Source organism: Anas platyrhynchos, chromosome 8, assembly GCF_047663525.1.
Source record: "Anas platyrhynchos isolate ZD024472 breed Pekin duck chromosome 8, IASCAAS_PekinDuck_T2T, whole genome shotgun sequence".
Taxonomy (NCBI): Eukaryota; Metazoa; Chordata; class Aves; order Anseriformes; family Anatidae; genus Anas; species Anas platyrhynchos.
The window spans coordinates 14,835,053-14,856,301 of record NC_092594.1 but is presented as its reverse complement, the minus strand read 5'-3'; the positions used below and the strand labels follow the sequence as shown (position 1 = coordinate 14,856,301).

General features: G+C 38.2%; 1 protein-coding gene and 1 long non-coding RNA gene across 13 annotated transcripts in view; one reads left to right on the top strand and one right to left on the bottom strand.

Annotated features, from left to right (window-relative positions):
- KCNT2 (potassium sodium-activated channel subfamily T member 2) overlaps window positions 1-21,249 on the bottom strand; it is a 151,793-nt gene that overhangs the window by 25,827 nt on the left and 104,717 nt on the right. For 7 of the 12 annotated variants that reach the window (XR_011810866.1, XM_072041507.1, XM_072041508.1 and 4 more), the window contains 6 exons: window positions 20,837-21,053; window positions 19,379-19,484; window positions 14,480-14,652; window positions 12,472-12,543; window positions 9,437-9,571; window positions 2,527-2,638 (listed from right to left, as the gene is read on the bottom strand). Coding sequence is in view for 11 of the 12 variants with exons in the window: in XM_072041507.1 (XP_071897608.1) it covers window positions 2,527-2,638; window positions 9,437-9,571; window positions 12,472-12,543; window positions 14,480-14,652; window positions 19,379-19,484; window positions 20,837-21,053 (815 nt within the window). In the remaining variant the exon portion in view is untranslated. The remainder of the gene's footprint in view (window positions 1-2,526; window positions 2,639-9,436; window positions 9,572-12,471; window positions 12,544-14,479; window positions 14,653-19,378; window positions 19,485-20,836; window positions 21,054-21,249) is intronic. The other 5 variants (XM_072041509.1, XM_072041512.1, XM_072041513.1 and 2 more) reach the window with 1 other exon arrangement.
- Window positions 1-21,249, top strand: part of LOC110353704 (uncharacterized) — a 526,570-nt gene that overhangs the window by 402,196 nt on the left and 103,125 nt on the right. The window lies entirely within an intron of this gene.

Genomic DNA, 21,249 nt, shown 5'->3' with positions numbered 1-21,249 from the left:
CTTCCATAGCCCATTAGGTTGAAAAGTAAATCTTGCATGCTTGTTTGAGTGCTATCTGAAGACAACTAGTCTGACTTTTGAAGTCTTTCTGAAAATGGGATGCTTAATGCAGAAATAATCATCGACTGTACATTTGACTGCATTAGATAATTTTTACTCAAGTTCTTAATTTCCTTTGATTTTGCATGAGGGAGTTCTGGAACACTTAATGAACTCCAGCACCACCTGTGAAGTGTTCCCTGCAAACATTAAGATGGAATGAATGGGAAATATCAACAGCAGGCAACTTCAATCACAATAAAGAAAATATTCTTTTAAGGTAAATTATCTACTGCTATTTCAGCATAGCATGGTTTGGATAGGAAATAAGTTAACTGTTCAGCTTCCAACCGATGTCCACAACTTTGCATTTGTGCAATAAATAAAATTACAGAAGTTATAATATTTCTATTTTCAGTATCTGTGCTGGGTAAAAAAGGGAGCTTGTATAAGGCAAGAGAGAGAAATGAGATTAAAATCTTGGTTTCATTGCATTGGAATTGATATGTTAACCGTCCATTGAATAGTCCAGAAGCAACTGTAGATACTATACACTGAGGAAAAAAAAAAAAGTTATTCCTATTCTTTCTTCCCCATGTCATTAAGTTGTATGGATTAAGGGAATATTTTAAAAAATAATTTTGCAGTAGGTGAAACACTGTATTGAAGGCCTTTCAGCTGTTGACATTGGATACTCTAAATTGCCAGTGCATGATTCCAGTAACAGAATCACAGAATTGAAGGGGTTGGAAGGGACCTCAGGAGATTATCGGGTCCAACCCCCATGCCAAAGCAGCTTCCTTAGAGCAGGCTGCCCAAGTAGGCATCCGATGGGCCTTAAATATCTCCAGAGAAGGAGACTCTACAACCTCCCTGTGCAGCCTGTTCCAGTGCTCTGTCACCCTTACCGTGAAGAAGTTCTTTCACGTGTCGGTGCGGAACTTCATGTGCTCTATCTCGTGACAATTACTCCTTGTCCTGTCCCTGCGAACCACTGAAAAGAGGTTGGCCAAATCCCTATGTCACCCACACCTCAACTATTTATACACATTGATGAGATCCCCTCTCAGTCTGCTTTTCTCCAGGCTGAACAGACCCAGGTCTCTCAGCCTTTCCTCATAAGGAAGATGCTCCAGGCCCTGTATCATCTTTGTGGCCCTCCGCTGGACTCTTTCCCGGAGATCCCTGTCTTTCTTGTACCGGGGAGCCCAGAACTGGACACAGTACTCTAGGTGAGGCCTGACCAGGGCAGAGTAGAGGGGGAGGATCACCTCCCTTGACCTGCTGGCCGCGCTTCTTTTAATGCACGCCAGGATCTCATTGGCCCTCTTGGCCATTAGAGCACAGTGCTGGCTCATGGTCAACCTGTCGTCCACCAGGACCCCCAGGTCCTTCTCCTCAGAGCTCCTCTCCAGCAGGCCATCCCCCAGCCTGTACTGATACTTCGGGTTGTTCCTTTCCAGGTTCAGGACTCTACACTTGCTCTTATTAAACCTCATTTGGTTTCCTCCTACCCATCTCTCCACCCTGTACAGGTCTTGCTGAATGGCAGCACAGCCTTCTGGTGTGCTGTTCCAGCTTATTCGTCCTGCAATTACCATAGAGGAAAGGGAGTCGTAAAATGCAGGAGTCACAGGTAAAAATCTTTATGGATAGTGGTAGTGGCATAATACAAATGAAAAATGTGCCTCCTAATGCAAACTGCTCGTCTATCTGTAACAATTTTTGTCTAGCTTCTTCGTCGTTCTCCCTTTTATGTACAAATCAGAATATCACCTAAATGAGATGAAGCCTTCCTTCTCTTTCAGGCAAAGACTGACAAATCACAAAACATCACCCAAGTATTTGTGATCAAAATGTAACTTGATAGTCAACTGAGTTAAAGGTTGATTCTTATAAAACTTAGGCCATCGCCTCTAGGCAGGCTGAGTTTACACAATTCCATTCCCATGTAAGAAACTTGGAGCTGGCCTGTGAAGATAAGCATTTACTAAATGTTTTTTTTTTACATTAGTATGTGAAGACATGTCAACACTATGTCAACATCATGTAGTGAATAGGGAAAATACTTGAAATCTGAAATTTACTCCCAGAATCTAGGACTATACATACTGTACAGCTAGGAAATGGAAGTCATATGTTTAGTTCTGTATAATGAAAATGATTTCAGCATGAATTCAAATTTGCTAAGATAACTAAGATTCATGAGGTGATGAGAACAGGAGGCTATGTGAGAAAACCTAGCAATAATACCTAGATTAATAGCAAATGGGGCTAGGGAGAAGGTGACTGAAGAGAAAGATCTGTATTTGCAGACCGGTATTGTGATACTGTTTGTCTTGCTTTTGCGTTGCTGCTACAACCATAAAATAATTTCACTGTTTCCACTTATTCTCGAAGAATTGTTTGAAAGAAAAAATAAGAAAATGTATTCAAACAGTAATATTTACATTGGGGGTGGAGGGGGAGAAGGGCAAATCTCCTTACCTTTTCCAATTTGGATAGAGCAAGAGAATAGCAGTCTTTGGCTCTGAACTGCATGAATCTCATATTGGCTGGGTGAGTTAGTTCTGTGATAATGCTTAGGCTTGAGAACAACCTGTATTTTAAAAGAACGTTACAGTTATAGCTCTAATTACAACAAATCACAAGTGTAAGGCTCTATATAATGCTATGATTTGTGTTTATGTCCATGTTTTTAGTAAGTGCATGAAAACTGCACCTTTTTTGGTACAATGAAAAGCTGTTATAATAGCAGAGGGAACTTCTACAAATACTCTCTGTAGAATTCACAAAGAAGCAAATGTATATTTGAAGGTCGAGCTTATATTCTATTTAAATGCTAGAAAAGAACTACTTAATTACCAGAGCTTTTATTTAATTATTTTTAAAATTATAGAAATCTGTAGGAAATAAAAAATGCAGAACTATTTAGCCTTTCCTTGGTATCCAGTTATATGTAAACTATACCATTTGATTACAGCTGGCTTATGTACTATTTCATTTTTAATTTTAGTTCTGTTTATATGGTCTGTGTCTACAGAGTGAGTAATCTGGACTAGAATTAGCACTTCTTGGGACTGTAGGAATTTAAAATTGCTGAGCAAATGTATGTTTATGTATATCTGTATTCTCACAAATATTTTGCATGTGTTAATATTTCAAAGTTAACACTATTTCAGACTTTCAATAACAAAAAACAGTGAAGGAAGTTTAACTCTGACCTGGCTGAATAAGAGATTTTCATGAAGCTGACTCTGAAGACCCAAACCTCAGCTATCTCACAAGGAAAAAGATTTGTAGGTTATCCTATGCAAAGACTACACTATTTGGACTAGAACTCATTATTTATTTCCTCTGTAAATTAATCTCTTAAGAAAATTAGACATGTATTTGTAATCTCTTCCGATCCTGAAAGTATTTATTTACATATGGTAGTAGAAAATTGTAGTATTAATGACTAAAACATCCTGGCCTCTGTTTCATTCAGATAAAAACAATCTGTTACATTTTATTGCTTTACGATCACTTAAGCTTCCTTCTTTGTTATCAGATCATTCCAGAATGATTGGCATGTTGTTATTTCCCCTCACTATACAAAGAAACCTAGAAAATACTGTTTATCCTGGGATAAAATGATTACAGGCCACTAAGAAACTCAGGTGCTATCATGGGGAATAAAGCCATTGTTTGCTACTCGCCATGAGTTGGAGTATTGTGGATGTTACTTTTGGAATCTGCGAATTCTAAGTGGCAACTACTGCCTGACTTTCTCTAGTTCTCAGTGCCAGTGATTCATTATTGTAAAGTATGTTCTCCCAAATGATTCAATCATGAAGGAGCGTTTTTCATTTAAAAAAAAAAATAAATGTCACTGATAGGTGAATACAAACAGATGGTCTACAGATAGCAAACAGCAAAGATTTGCAAGCATTATTGAGAATATTGTAGCATCTAAGACTGTGTCCAGATGGATTTTGAGTATCTTTGAAGAGGGAGAGTCCACAACCCCTCTGCTGAACTTGTTGCAGTGCTCAGTCATCCTCCCAGTAAAAATGTATGCATTGAGACATCCCTGAGCTTCTTCAGGCTAAACAGTCCCAGCTCTCCAGCCTTTTCTCATAGGAGAGATGTTTCAGTCCCTTGAACATCTTTGTGCTTTGCTGGACTCTCCAGTGTATCTATGCCTCTCTTGTACTGTGGAGTCCAGAACTGGACACAGTATTCCAGGTGTGACTTTGAATTTAAAACTGTCGTTGTAGAAAAATTGAAGGATAATTCACGTTACAAGGAAGCCTGTAGTCTAACACCTCCTTCAAAGCGTGGGTAGCTATGAGTTCAGACCAGGTTGCTCAGGGCTTTTTCCAGTCAGGTCTTGAAAACCTCCAAGGACAGAGGCTGCACAGCTTCCCTATGTGTGTAGTTCTACAGTTTGCCTGTCCTCAAGAGGGAAAAGGTTTTCTGTACATCCAGTTTGAGCTTCTCTTGTCTCAGCTTACATTCTTCCTTTTTTTTTCAAGTTCTAAGATGACTGTTAAGTTTGTCTCCCTGTTCACTAGGCTGAGTAAATCCTGCTCTCTGAGCTTCTCACAGGGCATCTGCTTCTGCCTGTGACCACCTTTGTGATCTCCTGTTGAACTTCCTCCAGTTTATCCATGTCTTTGCTGTATCAAGGCTTGAAAATTGGATGCAATGTCTAGGTTCAGTTTAACGTGTGCTGAGTAGAGAGGGATTATTGCTTCTCTCCATCTACCGGCCATGCTCCTATTAACACAGCCCAAGATGCTATCGGCTTACAGTTGTGTTGGCCTTTGCTGCCAGAGCATGCTGTCAGCCCATGCTCAGCTTGCTGTCTGCCAAGCCCCTCAGATTCTTCCCAGCAGAGCTGCTCCCTAACCTGCAACGCTTCACAAGGCTATTCCTTCCTGTGCTTAGTATCTTGTGTTCGTTCTCTCTGAATTTCCTGTCAGCACATTACTTCAGCCTGTCTAGGAGTAGTGGTTAGTGATACTGAGATGCAAGCTTTCTTCTTCCAGGACCTCTAGATTTTGTACAAATTGCTATTTAAAATCTGTCTGCCTTCATACATACATTGGCAGTATCTTCATGCATCTACACAATCACTTCCATGATGAAAAGGATTTTTTGAGCAATTGTCTGTTTTAAAAAAATAAAAGCTGCTCTGTTCTAGTTCCTCTTCCAGGGAAGTATTTGTCAAACTCAGAGAAATCTGTGGTTGAGTTCCCTTGCAAAGATGTGAGATATGACCTTTACTTTCTTGAACAGACCTTGACACAAAGCTTTAACTCTGTCATCTTATACCAATAAGAAACAGTGCTCATTGACCGTTTTTGTGTGGTTTTCTTGGAACCCGAACTTAGTAAGTTAGTGTCAAATAAATTCCATGTCTTTACCTTCAGTCTTGTGTGAGGAGCTTCACTGAAATATTAATTCAAGTAGAGCCTAAATGTGGGGAAATACATTTCAAAAGCTACCTACCAGTATGCGTGTTAATGTCTTATTCCAATAGTTTTCTAGGTATGTTGAAGCTAAAAAGTAGACTTTTAATGATCATGTGATGATAGAAATGCTAACCATTGTTATTTTAGCGCTTACATCCCTGTGAGTAACCAAATATTAAGTGATTATATAAGGATAAGTTAATGGAGCTGGTAAACTGGGTGAGAATCTGAATCACTTAATGATGACCATTTGTGGGCACTGTACCCTAAAAGGCATTGTGTACACTTAGGAATTTCTGTAGCTTCTTAGCTTTTACAGTCAGACTGATACTAACTCTGAGTGGTGCAGTAGTTACACAGTCTGCTATAACCTACTAAAGATAAAGCACTTAAGTAATGGAGTGCATACACAGATTAAATAGACAGTAACCATACCCTTGAGATGCATCTGTGATACATCTTCACTTGTATCATCTGTTTAAAAAGTAAAAATCCTAAGAATGTCATATTCTATAGGTATGAACTTTTATCTATTAAGGAGCTTAACAAATCTCTTAAAGTTCTGAGGAATAAATTTCCTCTTTAAATCCTGATTTCTTTTGCATGAATTCTGCATCATATTGTGAATAATTACTGAAACTTCTGCTGGTTGAAAAGTTTTGTACTGCTGTGTTTAAAGGACAGGCATTCAGGTTTGACAAATAACAGTATAACATTTCGCACTAAGAGTAGCAGTAAATTGAACACCTGATCTAATGATAAAATCTATACAACTAGCAGAAAATCTGCAATTTACTAGATTTCTGTTAAAAATTGATTTAGTTCATCACCAAGATGTAAAAACTGACTTTGGTTAGGAAATCTGTTTCAAACCTGCTATTGGTAAAATTCATACTTCAAGTGCCCTCTAGCAGAATTAGGGGAAAAGACTTTCCAGGTTGTCAAAGCCAGATTGCCTCTTGTCCCTGGTGTAAGGCACTGCCTGCAAGCTTTCAGCACCAGAACAGGCCAATTCTGTGCCAAGATTCTTCTTCTCTATTCCATTCTGTTTTTTTTTTTGTTTTTTTTTTTAATATATATATATATATATATATATATATATACACTTATATATAAAAATATATATGTGTGTATATATAATATATATATTATATATATATAAGTATATACTTATATTATTGTATACTTATATATATGTGTATACTTATATATATATATAATATAAATATATATAATATAAAAGTGTGTGTGTGTAAAAGTAAATGGCTGGACTGGGAGGAGAAAGCCTTGATCAGTCTAATGGAAAACATGGGTTGCTGTTGAAATGGTATTTGAGAATCAGACAAGTGAGAGATGCGTTTAGTTTTTTCCTGAGCCAAGATGATGAACTATGTAATGCCATCATAACCTCATTTATAGATGAACCTCATTTGGTGTTGATTGCCAGATCCCAGCTGAACTTTTTAGTTGTTAGATGTACTGCTATAGATTATATAGATACTGCTATACTTCTTGTAGTATTTGAAACATAGGCATCAGAATGCTAGCTTATAAGAACTTAATCAGGACTTCCCAAACACCAACATTTAAATCCATTAATATAAAGTAAATAAATGCTCTTTCCTTAGGCAGAGAGTCTGTGCTAGAAACCTATTTTTCTCAGGTAGACTTGTGGCTATCAATAGGAACTCAATGGTTGGTGGCTAATTTTACAGCAAGAAGTGAAAAGCATCTCTAGGACACAGCCCCAAACTGGTAATTTCTCTTTGTACTTTTATTTTTGTAATTTTTCCTTAGTTCTTTTCTGTCTAAAGGATTAAAAAAGTCCTTTATAATTCTGTATGACTGAGTCACACTTCTTCACTCCTTTTAACTATAATTAAGTCAGATAAGCTAGTGTCACAACTTTAATTGGTATGGAACAATTTCTAGCCTTAAAGGTGCTAATAACCTTGTCAACAATACATCTAGTTCCTAAAGGGAGTTGAGGGGGGAAAACAACCCTTCTGGAAAAGCAAGATTAATTTATGTAAATCAGGGAATAACGTCAGAACACACTTATTAGAAATGGCAACCTAGGCCAAACAGTATTACAGCACACTTGCAACATCTTTTCAGGCCTGTCCACAGTTCTTAATGAGATTGGTTGATTTGAGTCAATCAAATCAATGAGATTCAGCCTTGGCCTCTGTCTTCTAGGTAGTTTATCCTGCAAAACAGGTAAATGCCACTACTTTATGCTTCTTTTTGAAGTTTAGTTATTTCTTCAACTCTGATATTACATAAAGTATAGTGAATGTTTTGCATGTGTTCTAGGAAAAAAAATAAAAATTAAAAAAATATATAAAATACAATACTTTACAAAGTTTAGAAATTTTTTAGAAAAGTTATATTAACTCTTATATTTATTTTGATGTTTGCAAAAAGAACAAGACAGACTTAGAACTATACTAAACTATACTTGGAATTTTACGTTTCATGCATGAGTTAAAGCTGCCATCTAGTTGTAAGCATTGTGCAAGACAACTGAATGATTATACAGCAAGTTCTAGTTGGATATTTATGGTGTTACTGTGATTTCTTTTTTATTTATTTTTAGCATTTGACAAGGTAGAACACAACTGTGGAAAAATCAATTAGTCCTTACTAAATTGTTGTTCAGTTTATATTTCTGTTTTATATTTTAGGGTAAGAAGTGTTTCTGGAAAATTTAGCGATGCATATCAAAATCTCAGTGAGATACCCTAATGTGATATGGTTAATAGTACACCTGAATGTTGCACATATCAAGTTCATTTTTAATTTTTAATTTGTGCGTGATTATGAAACAAACCTATGCTAAAATCAGATACAAATTCAAAAACTAAGCTCAAAGTTAAAACAGGTCAGAACTAATTTCCTATGCAACATCGATTTTGCTCCTTCTGAGCACATGCAATAATGCTGACAGCATTTAGCTATGTAGTTGCAGATGTATTAAAATAAATCTGTTAAAATACTTGTTTTCATGTGCTTAGTTCTCAGAAACTGACAGTTTCAAGAGACTTCTGTGCATCTCTCTCCCGTGTTAAATGGACACACAAAAGGGCAGTAGTGTTGAATGACACTGAACCCTCTATATCAAGAAGGTGTTTCATACTTGGCTGTATAGTGCTTATATACACATATGGTTTTGTGAGGTTTTTTGTGCTTTTTTTTTTTTTTTTTGTAAGCAACTAAGAACTTTTTCACAGTTTAAAGTGACTGGTATACTTAGGTACTTGTTGAATCAATATATTGAATATGCAGTTTTAATCAGGAGTGGTTCTCAGGTTTTTTTAAGCTCTTCATTGTGAAACTGGTTCCTTAGCCCATTTACTATACTGATCATTTGTCACTAAGCATTCTTTTATGGTTCTTAGTCTTTTGTTGTCATACATAATACTACACAAATGTGCCTACAAAACAGTTTTTTTTTTTTTCTAAACTATGTATGCAAAATGCAAGCACTTATAACTAACTTCATAGTAATGCATTGGTTACTGCTTTAGAAGTTATTGCTTTAGAAGAATCTGGTTTTAGTATTGGCTTTAGCATTACTCTAAAAGACTGCACTGAGGAAAAAAAAATCTTTTTCTCAACTAGTTTTGGTCCTAAGTCTTCAAGAGTAGCTTTCTTTCTTTTTCTGCAAACCTGTAAACTGACTTTAAAAAGTGATCAATCATCCTGTTTTGGGATGATCTGAGATTTCAAAAGAAAATCTTAGTATGCCAAGAAAGAGTTTATTGCTAAGATTTATTGCTATGTGAACAGATTTGCCCATATGAGACACAATTTAAGTAGAAATTGAAGTAGAAGAAAAGAAAAAAGAATTATTTCTCATCTAAGTATATAACACATTATTAGGTATTTCATGATTAATAATGGTGTATAGATAGATTGAAAAAGTCTCTTACCTAAAAAGTGTTTGAACGTTTACAATAGTCTTAGCATCTGCCATGTAGTCTTCCTCAGCACTCATCGTACTTTCTTTGTCCACCACCACCATATTAGCTGCAAAGGTGACCCCACATCTTAGTAAGTCATCTAGGCTTTTGTGTAGAGAAAGAGGGAGAAAGAAACAAACAAGTCACTTAAATATGGAACACTTGAAAGACTAGTGATGGTTGGTATTGGTAAATCACATGCTGAGTTGCTGGTTCCCTGAATCTCCATGTACATACTATAACCTCCAATATAGTCTGTGTTAAATGTATCATCTTAATGAATTGATAGAATAGAATATGAATAATCATTTTGACTTTGAAGTTATACAGAATGTATTTCAGTAGGTTATGGTCCCTCTTCTTTTGCTAAAACGATAAAACTATTTCATATTGTTAAAATAAGCCTTTAACACTAATGTGGGAAAACTGTATGTCCTTATGTGCTTCAACAACTCACTTTGTTGTAGTTACTTTTGGCAATAAACGGACCTAAAATGACTTGGGTTGCTCTTCCCCACAACTGTTTTTTTCAAAATGTTAATTAAAAAACAAACAAAAAATAACAGTATGTCTAAGAGATTCCTCTTTTAGGTTTACTTATGTAGTTACAATGTTCTTATGATGTGTTTAGGAGCAGATGTACTTCAGGAAAACTTTTCACCTTGCTGGAATAGTGAATATATTCCAATATTGTTTAATACCTCCTATGAGCTCAACCAAAGGAAACAATCACAGGCAACTAGTGTCTGTTTCCAAAATGAAGCATGTTTCAGTTATTTTAACAATAACATTTTCCATAGAAACTAAGCACTTTTCTGAAGAGTTTAGGAAGGACTTTTTTGTGATGGCATACATTTGTGTGTGTGTGTGTCTGCTAGAAACATAGCAGTTCTTAAGTTAAAATGAGCAGGGTATTTCATGGTTTCTAGAGGAAATTTGAAAGCTAAATTTTTGCATCCTCATGTTTACTTCCAAAGAGAAAAGCTATTTTGTTATTATATTTGCTTTTCATTTGGCTATTCAGTTGTGTCCAGTGACAGGATGAGAGGAGGCAGTGGGCACAAACTGAAGCACAGAAAGTTCCACCTGAATATAAGAGCTCACTTCTTTACTGTGAGGGTGACAGAGCACTCAAACAAGTTGCCCAGAGAGGTTGTGGAGTCTCCTTCTCTGGAGATATTCAAAACCCATCTGGATGCCATGCTGTGCAATGTGCTCTAGGTGATTGTGATTGGCAGAGGAGGTGGATTACATGATCTTCAGAGGTCCCTTCCAACCTCAATGGTTCTGTGATTCTATAATTGATATTATCTATAATATTGTCTTTACCATCCTGATTCATTTTTTCATTTTCTCATTGATCTTCTAAGGTTCCGAGGTTTCCATATCCTATTATAAATTCACTTTGAAATTTTGGAATAAGGAAAAGGATAGAAATTCTAGGTATTTATCTCACATTTTGTACATATTCTTCAAAAACAAATATATAATATAATTGCGATATAAAAGGCAGTAGGTGGCATCTTTAAATGCTTAGGAAATGTATAGCATAGACATTAAATAAGAAAGGAACTCTGGGTATTTTTAATTGTAGTTCTTAGCTAAAGATGATCAGGTTCTAATAATTGCATGTGATTTAAAAACACATTTTGGAAAACACAGAATAAGTATGAACTATATTTTTAAGTCTTGTCATTGACAAAAATAGATGTCAAAAAATAAACTACAGAGTCTGACTAGTTATAGTAGCAAGAATTTAAAGTGATTTAAAGTACAACTGTACATGCTAGTATAACTGTAGATTGGAGAACTCTGCATAAGCACTTCTTTTAAAGATGGCACACGGCCATTTTAGGCATCCAGCTCTTAAAAAAATAAAAATAAAATGCAACATTTAGGGAAGGGTTTGGTGATTTCCTCCTTGAAATAAATGAAATAAATTCAGTGAATTGTATTAAACTGAATTCCCCACGTTAATAAAAACACAAACATTTTTGAGTTATTAATTACTTTGAATACTTTGAATCAATTTGATTATTCTGCTGGTATGATTTTTTTCTAGTTATTAGGTAATTTTCTATAATTATTAGGGAATTAAGAGATTTAAAAAAAAAAAAAAAGATGAAGAAGTAGCTATTAACAACTCAAGATACCTTTTTGGGTTAGAGAAAAATCTGGAAAGTGAAAAACAGTTCTGTAGATTCACTGAAAATCTCACAATGACTGTGATACTGCCAAAATAAATCTGAAACTGTATCACTATTACAAGTAGTTTTAAAGCTCTTGTTACAACAGGTTGAAACTGAAAAATGTTGAATCTCTAGAATTTTCTCTGAAAAAATGGTTTCTGTTAATTCAGGACAGCAAATTAAGTGATTGATTTCCATCTGGAGAATGAGTATTATGGGCAGTATTATTAGCTGTGTAGTGAAGTAAACCACTTTCTTTGATTTGACACTCTATACAAGGGACATTAGTAAAATGCTAATGAGCAATTGATCCATTCATTTCTGCCTGATTTTTATGTTAAATCCATGTGGCTAAACTTAGAGATGCGAACATGTATTAGCAGAATTTCTGAAGACAGGACTAGGTGATTATTTTATGTAGCAGAAAATGAGGACTGTTGGATACATTTAGAATTATCATTTTTAGTATATTCTATAGCTATCTTTGCTAAACCCCAGTCTGTAAATGCAAACAAATCTGACAAGTATTGGATGACACTAGAATCAGGGCTATTTTCTGTCAATTTCTAGATACATATTAATAAATTGTTGTTTTGTTTTTGAAGATACTAACTTGCATTCCCTCTCATTCTTTTCACTAACTGTATCCTTCAGAAGTCAGAAACTTGAAATCCTAAACTGTTGCACACAGACACAAACTATGCATGCAAATAGATCATCTTCAAATACAAGACACATTTAAACATGCATTGACAATACACAGAACATACCACTGAGCACTACAATGTTAAGTTTTCTAACAGTTACTTCACCTACTTGTCGATAGAGCCCACCATGTAGTAAACCATTGGAAACCAACAGATTGCATCCAGAAAATGCATATCTGGCCTAAGCAGCAGATGGGATTACAAAATGAAACACAATATCACAACAGCAGCATCTCTTCTAAAATACTTCAATGTGATTTAGCATGTGATTTTTTTACAAAATAAAAAATAAACTTTTTAAAGACATTGGCAGTATTATCTCTTTAAAAAGGAGATAGGTTTGCAGAAAGCTGTGAATTAACAGTTTTCTGTAATTGTAAAGAATGATCAGAATTAACATGCTTATATTAATAAATGCACCTCTTAAATCAGAAATTTTATGGCACAGTACAATTTCAAATATAAAAATGAATGACCGATTCCAAAGACATACTACCAAGTTATACTCCAATGCATGAATTAGCAGTATTTAAAAGTAGAATCATCATTTGGCTTTAGTGCCAGTAGTGCCAGTAACTACTCAAGTTGATGAGAAAATCTTAGAGGAAACCTTATTTTTAAAACAGAACATGAAATCTAATACTATTTTATTGTTTCTTCAGAAGTTTTAGGGGCTTTCTTTTTACATACTGAGAAACGAGTGAAATCTTAAAACATGAGATATATGTCAGAATGGTCATACTGTAATAAATTGCTACAATAAACAGAAAATAAGAATATAGCAACAAGGCACGGATATTTTTGTCAAAAGTAGCTGAATTCCTAGGTCCAGTGAAGTAATTTAAAAATTCCAATTGACTTGAATGGCAGCATGAATTCTGCCTAGTGCACGTATGAAAAGCACGTTGGCTTTTCAGCTAGGCCTCTGCAGCCTCACTGAATGATGGGAGGAGTCACAGAAAATGCTGTGTAGAGAGTGCAACACTAAGGGTATTAGTTTAACAACCACAACTTTAATTTCTGCTTATGAAAAGTGTTTTTAGCTGTAAAATATCACAACAATGTTAAAGTATAACTCAGGCACTGTAAGACACTAGAGGTCACTGTGTGCTTGTATTTTTAATTTAAATTTTATGCCATGACACATATAAACATAAAACGTTTGTTTTGCAAACACCAGCATATATAGATACATTAAAGAGCTGTTTGAGGCTAGGTAGGATACTTCACTGAAGATCTTTACATAAAAAAATCACTTATAATAAACCAGAACATATATATGCAAACAAGTGTCAGTCTGGAATCAAAATCTGTACATTTCTGTTGCTATCATTTCTTTAAGTCATAGTTTATTCTAATATTCTGCATCTGGCTAACCTCTATTTGCATGTCTTCCAAATTGTGGTTGTACATACTTAATTGTTGTACATACAAATTGTGGTTTTTGCACCAAAGTGCTGCAAAAAAAGTCTTATATTCAATGTGAACTTGTAAGTGAAGTAGTCTTGCTAGAGAATTTGTCTAATAATAATTCCAGTTGTCACCATACAGATGTGGTATTTACAACAATATTTGAGGTTTTAATCTTCTTCCACGATTTTATATAATCACAGAGAAAGGGGGGTGGGAGGTGGGTCCTAGTGGCTTAAAGAACTGCTTATCTTGTCTAAAATTATTAATATTCTTAGCTGGTCCAGATGTTTAAGTGCCTTTTTTAAAGTTAGGGTTTGAAGTGCTGTTTCATAGCTATAAAACTGTTGCACGGATTGATCTTTATATAGCAGTTATGAAGTTATTTAATTTTAGGAACTATTCATTTTATTTGAGGTGTTTTAAGAAATAGCACTGAAACATCAGCAGTCAATAAGGACATAAAAATTTTGACCTTTTACAGTCAGCAGAAAGTCAATGTTGTACGTGACAATGCGTATAGGGTACTATTTTTTGTAACCAACTTTGCAAACTTATACGTGCCATAATGTTTTTGATTTTAAGTTGGTCATGTGAAGAGTGATCATCTATCAAAGTAATGGTAAATGATTTTAAAATGTTATCATAAAAAAAAAAAAGAACAATAAATAGAGAAATAGAGAATAATATTTCTAAAGTCTACATACGGGTTATCCAGGAGTAATACAATGGGATTTAGTTCTTTCTTCGGTCGGTAATAAGCTCTGAGTGGAACAATAAAATTATATAAGCCATTCCCAGCAGTTTCTGCTGCAACTATAATCAATTTATTTTTGAATCCATAGGCTTTGGCATCTTCATAGTAGTTATGCTGGCACCCCTAAAATCAAAATAAGAAAAAAGTTCAGTGGGTATGAATCACAGAATCGTCACAGAATCACAGAATTATCTAGGTTGGAAGAGACCTCCAAGATCACCTAGTCCAACCTCTGACCTAACACTAACAAGTCCTCCACTAAACCATATCCCTAAGCTCTATACCTAAACGTCTTTTAAAGACCTCCAGGGATGGTGACTCCACCACTTCCCTGGGCAGCCCGTTCCAATGCCTAACAACCCTTTTGGTAAAGAAGTTCGGGCATGGTTTAGCAGTGGACTTGGTAGTGCTAAGCAGATGGTTGGCCTTAATGATCTTAAGGGTCTTCTCCAACCTAAACGATTCAGATTCGAAGAGTAGAAGTGCCCTATCCTTAGGGAGGTTCTCCAGGAGACTAGAGTTGGTTGGTTCTGTTCTGTCACGCTTTAGGCATCCAAGTTGTCCAAGCTGTGCCCTGTAAAGCTTTCAGATGTAAACAGTTCAGGTAGAAGACCAGGTTACTTTCTACTGAGAAGTACTAGTTTCCTCTTGAAATCAGGCAAAGAAACAACTAAAAGAACTCAATTAAGCAGTCACATATTGTAAGCTCCACAGTAGAAATCCAGGCTCAGGTCATCTTACCTACCTATCAACTTGTAGTGACACAGTGATCCAACAATAGCATGGGGAAAACGCTTTACTATGCATACAGCTAAAGGCTTCTCCTAAGCAAATATAAAAGTTTAAAGGGTAAATTATGCCCTCAAATTTCACGGGGCTAGGGAAAAGCTGTTTACACGGCTCTTGACATTTCTTTCCATGCCTCCATTTGAGACTCAAACATCAAGACTCAAATTTAAGACTCAAATTACAATTACAATTCGCTGGGTAATGCAGGAAACACTACGTGAAGTAAAAGGTAAACCAGAATAAGGGAGGAAAGTTGGCTCCCCTCTAACATGGAAAACAGACTAGAGGCAAGTTGGGCCAGATCTTCAGTGGGTACGAACTGGCAGACAGCCAACGAGAAGGATGCTACTTTATACTTGCTTAACCTCTACCCTTCATGTTCCCCCTCACCACCACCTTATTCCTGCAAATTTTATTTGTGCTAAGATAGAGCATCAGTTAAGATAAATCCTTACATTCTGTAGCAACCATAGTTTATTTCCTGGTATTTGTTAATATTACAAGCTTCTTTGAAAATAAGACAGCCACAGTAGCAGTCAAAGCCTTCTGTTTTTGGGGGGTAAGACACTACGCACTCTTCTTTCTTTCCTGGTTTTTCAAAGGTCCAGCATGTTGCAGTATCATTTCCGATGCCCAAAGAATCTCATGGCTAGCAGTGACAGCAATGCTGCTGTTTCTAGATTGCCCAAAATAATCAAAAAGACCTGGGCACTCAACCTGAAGTGTGAAAAACACCTAGAACTCCGTTCAACTTATCTGAACCAAATCACTCACCAACACTTAAATCAGTTTCCCAAAGCATGTTCCATATGGCAGATTTCATGACACACAGAAGGAAAAGACAGCTATAGATTCAAAAAGAAGAGCCAAATTTCAATTTTCTTGCTCCGCAGATAACTGAGATACCATCCCGTAAATCCCTTGCCCTGCTGGCAAGGAACAGAGAGGGGTTTTAGGATGCTCACAGTCAGAGCAAGAAAGTCCTTTTCAATTGGAATAAACAGGAAAAAAAAAATAATAATTCCACCAAATTGGAATTAAACTATGGAATCATAGAATAAATAAGGTTGGAAAAGACCTTCAAGATCATCTGGTCCAACCATCACCCTACCACCAAGGTCACCCACTAAACCATGTCCCTAAGCACCACGTCCAACCTTGCCTTGAACACCCCCAGGGCGGTGACGCCACCTCCTCCCTGGGCAACCTGTCCCACTGCCTGACTGCTCTTCTGAGAAGTAATGTCTCCTAATTGTTTTACTTGTTGAAGAGCAGTGCTCTTTGTTCAGTTCTTTAATTCTTGAGGAGCAGGGGCATGACGTTTCCATTTTTCCACTCCCTAGTGACATCACCCCACTACCAGGACTTTTCTGCTGTGATGGAGGGAGGCTTGGCAACTCCATCAGCCAGTTCCCTCAGGACCCTGGGATTCTGCTCATCAGGTCCCGTAGACCTGTACCTCTTTGGCTTCATCAGCTGGTCTCGAACCTGCTCTTCGCTTACAGTGGGTGGGACTCTGCTCCCCCAGCCTCCATCTATGGGGTCAGGGAAATGAAAGATGTGGGAAGCCCTTCTACCAGTGCACACAGAGACAAAGAAGTTGCTGAGTAACTCAGCCTTCTCCACATCTGTCATTACCAATTACTCAGTTATAGAAACTCACTCCTAATATAAGAAAGTAGCCAGCTATAATCACTCACGCACTACTGTTTTCACCCCTCGGTTTATTTTCACAAATGTTAAAGGCGCATGGTGGTTCCTGGGGACTCCTCCTGTCACCCCAGCACAGCAGCCCGAAGGGAGCTGGGGCCTCTCTTGTGCTCTTCCTCGAGGCTCTGCGCAGAAGGGCTGCCACCTGTCACAGAAGGGCTGCCGGATGGGAAAGAAGCACTCACACAACCCCTGAGAATTGGCAAAGGTCTTTATTGCCAGCTGTCTCCAGGCTAATGCCTGGAGTGGAGCCTAGGCGATGCGGAATAGGGAGCTGGCCGAGCCCTTTTGCACAGGTGCCGGTGTTCCTTGATGACACTTTTCAGAGAGCTGCCGGCGGAGTCCCATGTTTGTTGTGGCTGAGGTGGGTCCACTTCCATCGCTTCCTCTTCATCTTGTGCACCCACCTCCATGGGCTCTGCGGGTTGGAGGACGAGCCAGTCCCTGGCAGGGACTGCCCACACAGGCTGCCTTCCACTGGGCATATTTTCTGGCCACGGTGCCGCACCAGGACGCCTCCCAGTTCCGGGCCTCGGGGCCATTCCATTCTCCGCTTGATTTTCATTCACGGAGTTCCTGCTGTCATCTGTCCCTTGGCCACGGCTGGGTCCTGCATCATATTCCGTCCGGCGGGCACAGCTCCGCTTGCTGTGGCCCTCCAACCCATGCTCTCTATATTTGCCGTCATCGCTGGACCTCCGGCTAGGCCCAGGCCTGCTGCTGGTGTCCATCCGAGGGGCTGGCCTGCTCCCCGCATCGCTTCGGCTCCAATGATGTTTATCATAATAGCCTCTGGGCCGGGCACCAGACACCTCCTGGGCACTGATGGTTCTTGTGCTGGAGGTGCTGGCCCTCGACCCATGGCGCATCCACGCAGAGCCAGACATCCTTCTCAGTGGTCCCAGGAACAATTTCTTGTCCTCGCACTGAGAAGGGCTGCTGCTCGCCTTGCGCTCGCTTTGCTCGTAACTCTGGCCTTCCTTCAGCCGCTGGCTTTCGGAAGACCAAATCGCTGAGCAAGTGGTGGGCCAGTGGCAGGGGGGCCCCTTTTATAGGGCCTGGGGCAAGGGCGGGGCCGCTGGTGGCCACTGTGACCTCAGCAAAGCTCTGTGATGGAGCGGCCCGTGCGAGGCCGAAGGCAGCTGCCTTGGGAGAGGCCTGGAAGATGCCCTCATGTGGAGCAAGGACGAGGGCTGGGGGGGCTGAGGGCCCCCTTTTCTGGGGCTGGCTCCCCCCCAGGCCGTTTGGCTTGCCAGAGAGAAAGGCTGCCCCATGCAACCCTGCCTCGACCCGTTTTCTCTCCAGATCTCCAAGGGTCAGAGTCTCTCGCTAACAAAAAGAAAACCCCACCAACAAAACCAAACCAGACCAATTCAGAAGGCTAAAGCAGTCAAAACTGAAGTTCCGATCACAGAACCACAGAATTTCTAGGTTGGAAGAGACCTCAAGATCATCGAGTCCAACCTCTGACCTAACACTAACCATTCCTCCACTAAACCATATCCCTAAGCTCTACATCTAAACGTCTTTTAAAGACCTCCAGGGATGGTGACTCCACCACTTCCCTGGGCAGCCCGTTCCAATGCCTAACAACCCTTTTGGTAAATGAATTCTTCCTAACATCCAATCTAAAAGTCCCTTGACGCAACTTTAACCCATTCCCCCTCATCCTGTCGCCAGGCACATGGGAGAACAGACCAACCACCACCTTGCTACAGCCTCCTTAAATGTACCTATGGAGTGTGATAAGGTCGCCCCTGAGCTTCCTCTTCTCCAGGCTGAACAATCCCAGCTCCCTCAGCCGCTCCTCATAAGACTTGTTCTCCAGACCCCTCACCAGCTTCGTCACCCTTCTCTGGACTCTCTCAAGCATCCAGAGCCATGTGCTTCTTGTAGTGAGGGGCCCAAAACTGAACACAGTACTCGAGGTGCGGCCTCACCAGAGCCAAGTACAGGGGGACAATCACTTCCCTAGACCTGCTGTCCACACTGCTTCTTATACAAGCCAGGATGCTGTTGGCCACCTGAGCACACTGCTGGCTCATATTCAGCCAACTATCAACCAATACTCCCAGGTCCTTCTCTGCCAGGCAGCTTTCCAACCCCTCATCTCCCAGCCTGAATAAAGACTTAGCTGTGACATTGAAGGGTTTTATGACTAGAAATAGAAAATTGTATCAGCTGACCCGATACAGACCTGAGTAGACATAAACAAATACTTGGTGATGAAAAGGGTGTGAAAACTTAGTAGGTACTAAATAAAGCTTATCTCTAAGCTAAAACCAGAATTTAACTGACGCAAAAGACAAATGCAAATGCAGTTTCATGCAGTAACAGAAACTCCTTTTACCTTATCTAATCTTAGACAACAGAAGGGTACTTTTTCATGCAGAAGGTGACAAAATGTGGGAGAGCTTCCAATATAAGGAGAGTAAGGAGGATAGCCTTTGGCATACCTAAGGGAGTAGAAAAAACATTTTTCAATACAGCCAATTACTGAAACACACAATTGACTTTGCAACTATTCTATACAATTTTTTACCTATGTCTAAGTTTTGTAGCTATTTGTAGTTTAATAGACTGAAGTGTATAAAACTAATAAAGAGTGTATTTTGTATCTTTGACCAATTATATTAAATTTAATGAAAGCTGTCACATTTTTTTGTGGAATGAAGGAAATCTGATTGGTATTTTTTTGTATATAGGCATCTTTAGAATTGGGCTGATGTATTGTAGTTCATTGCTCTAGTGTTTTCAATACACATTCAGGAAATTTCTAACAAAGGAAAATAAAGATATAAAAAAGCCTAGAAGTCATAGTGGGGCGTCTTCCTTCTCCATTTGTCTTTCAAAAACTCAATAATACTGAGAGAGGTCATTATCTTCTTTTACCTGAGATGAGCTTTCTAATTGGCTTTCATTTTTAATAAGAGTCTGGGTGGTAGCAAGGAAGATTGTCACTTGCAACAGAAGTTAGAAAGTTTTTCAGTTGTACATACATGATATGTACAATATCCACAGCTATCAGGGGACACTGAGAAAATAGGAAGCCTTTTATGCTCTGTTATTTCAGTTTGAAGACTGAAGATGACTTATGATATTATTTTTTTCATTGGATTTTTGTGATCTTCCATGGGGCTTCTCATACTTCCCACTGTTGGAGATAGGAAACTGTGCTAGGTGAGCCATAGGCTTAATTGTGTATTTCAGTTTTAATATCCCTGTCAGTATTCCAATAAACATAATTGCTTATCTGTACAGCAGTTAAAAGATTTGGTTTTGAGCTTTTATGTGAGCAATGCATCATTACTTTCAGTAACATACATACAATTTAGATTAGTTTGCCTCATACTGCTTTTTTTGTTCCTACATTTTGAAGTCAGATACTTATGCCTATTGTTCTATGTTAACAAGCTTATTAAATGAGCTGATCGTCAGGACAGAAGTACTTATCCATTTACAACTTAGTTGAGTAGTCCTTATAACTATGGAGTGTACAAAAATGCTCAGGAATGTTACTTTGTCTATGCTATAAAATAAATTGCTCTACACATCTACATCTTTAATAGAGTGTAGAAAATCTCCAGTAAATGGAGGAGTTGATCTGTTTTTCATATTTCAAAATGGGCATAACAGTATTCTGTTAACAGACAATTGCATTTCTTAAAAAGGAAATGTTTCCATAACTGGCCTTTGTCTCTTGCTTGCTAAAACTTGGATTGATCTGTGTGTCCAAAAATTATCCATGCTTGTTTTTACATGCTATTAGCATTTCAAATACTGTTTAGTTTATATCGAATATACGTACTCTAAGCCTGCAGAGACTTCATCATCCGATGGGGTAGTTTCATCTTCTGACTGGTCACTTAGCAGGTCACATGTCTGAAGTGAGGATGAGTCTGCAACCTCCAAAACAGGTGCTATGCTGGGCCGTCTGCCCTCTTTACCTCCCTCAGAAGGAAGAGCTAGTGTAGGTCCGCTGGATGTTCGACATCCTGTGTCTTGTAAATCGATAGCCACTGTCCCTGAAGTAGTGTTGAAATTGTTTTCTCAATGTGGTTGTCAAAACATTTAAATAAGATTCCCATATTTCATGGGGATTATCTGACCCACACAACCAAAGATTGAAAGGAATACTGTATTGATTATTTGTGTTTATTGCATTAAAATATAACAAATATTTAAACTATACTTGAAGAAGCCTTTTCCTGAAAAATTGCA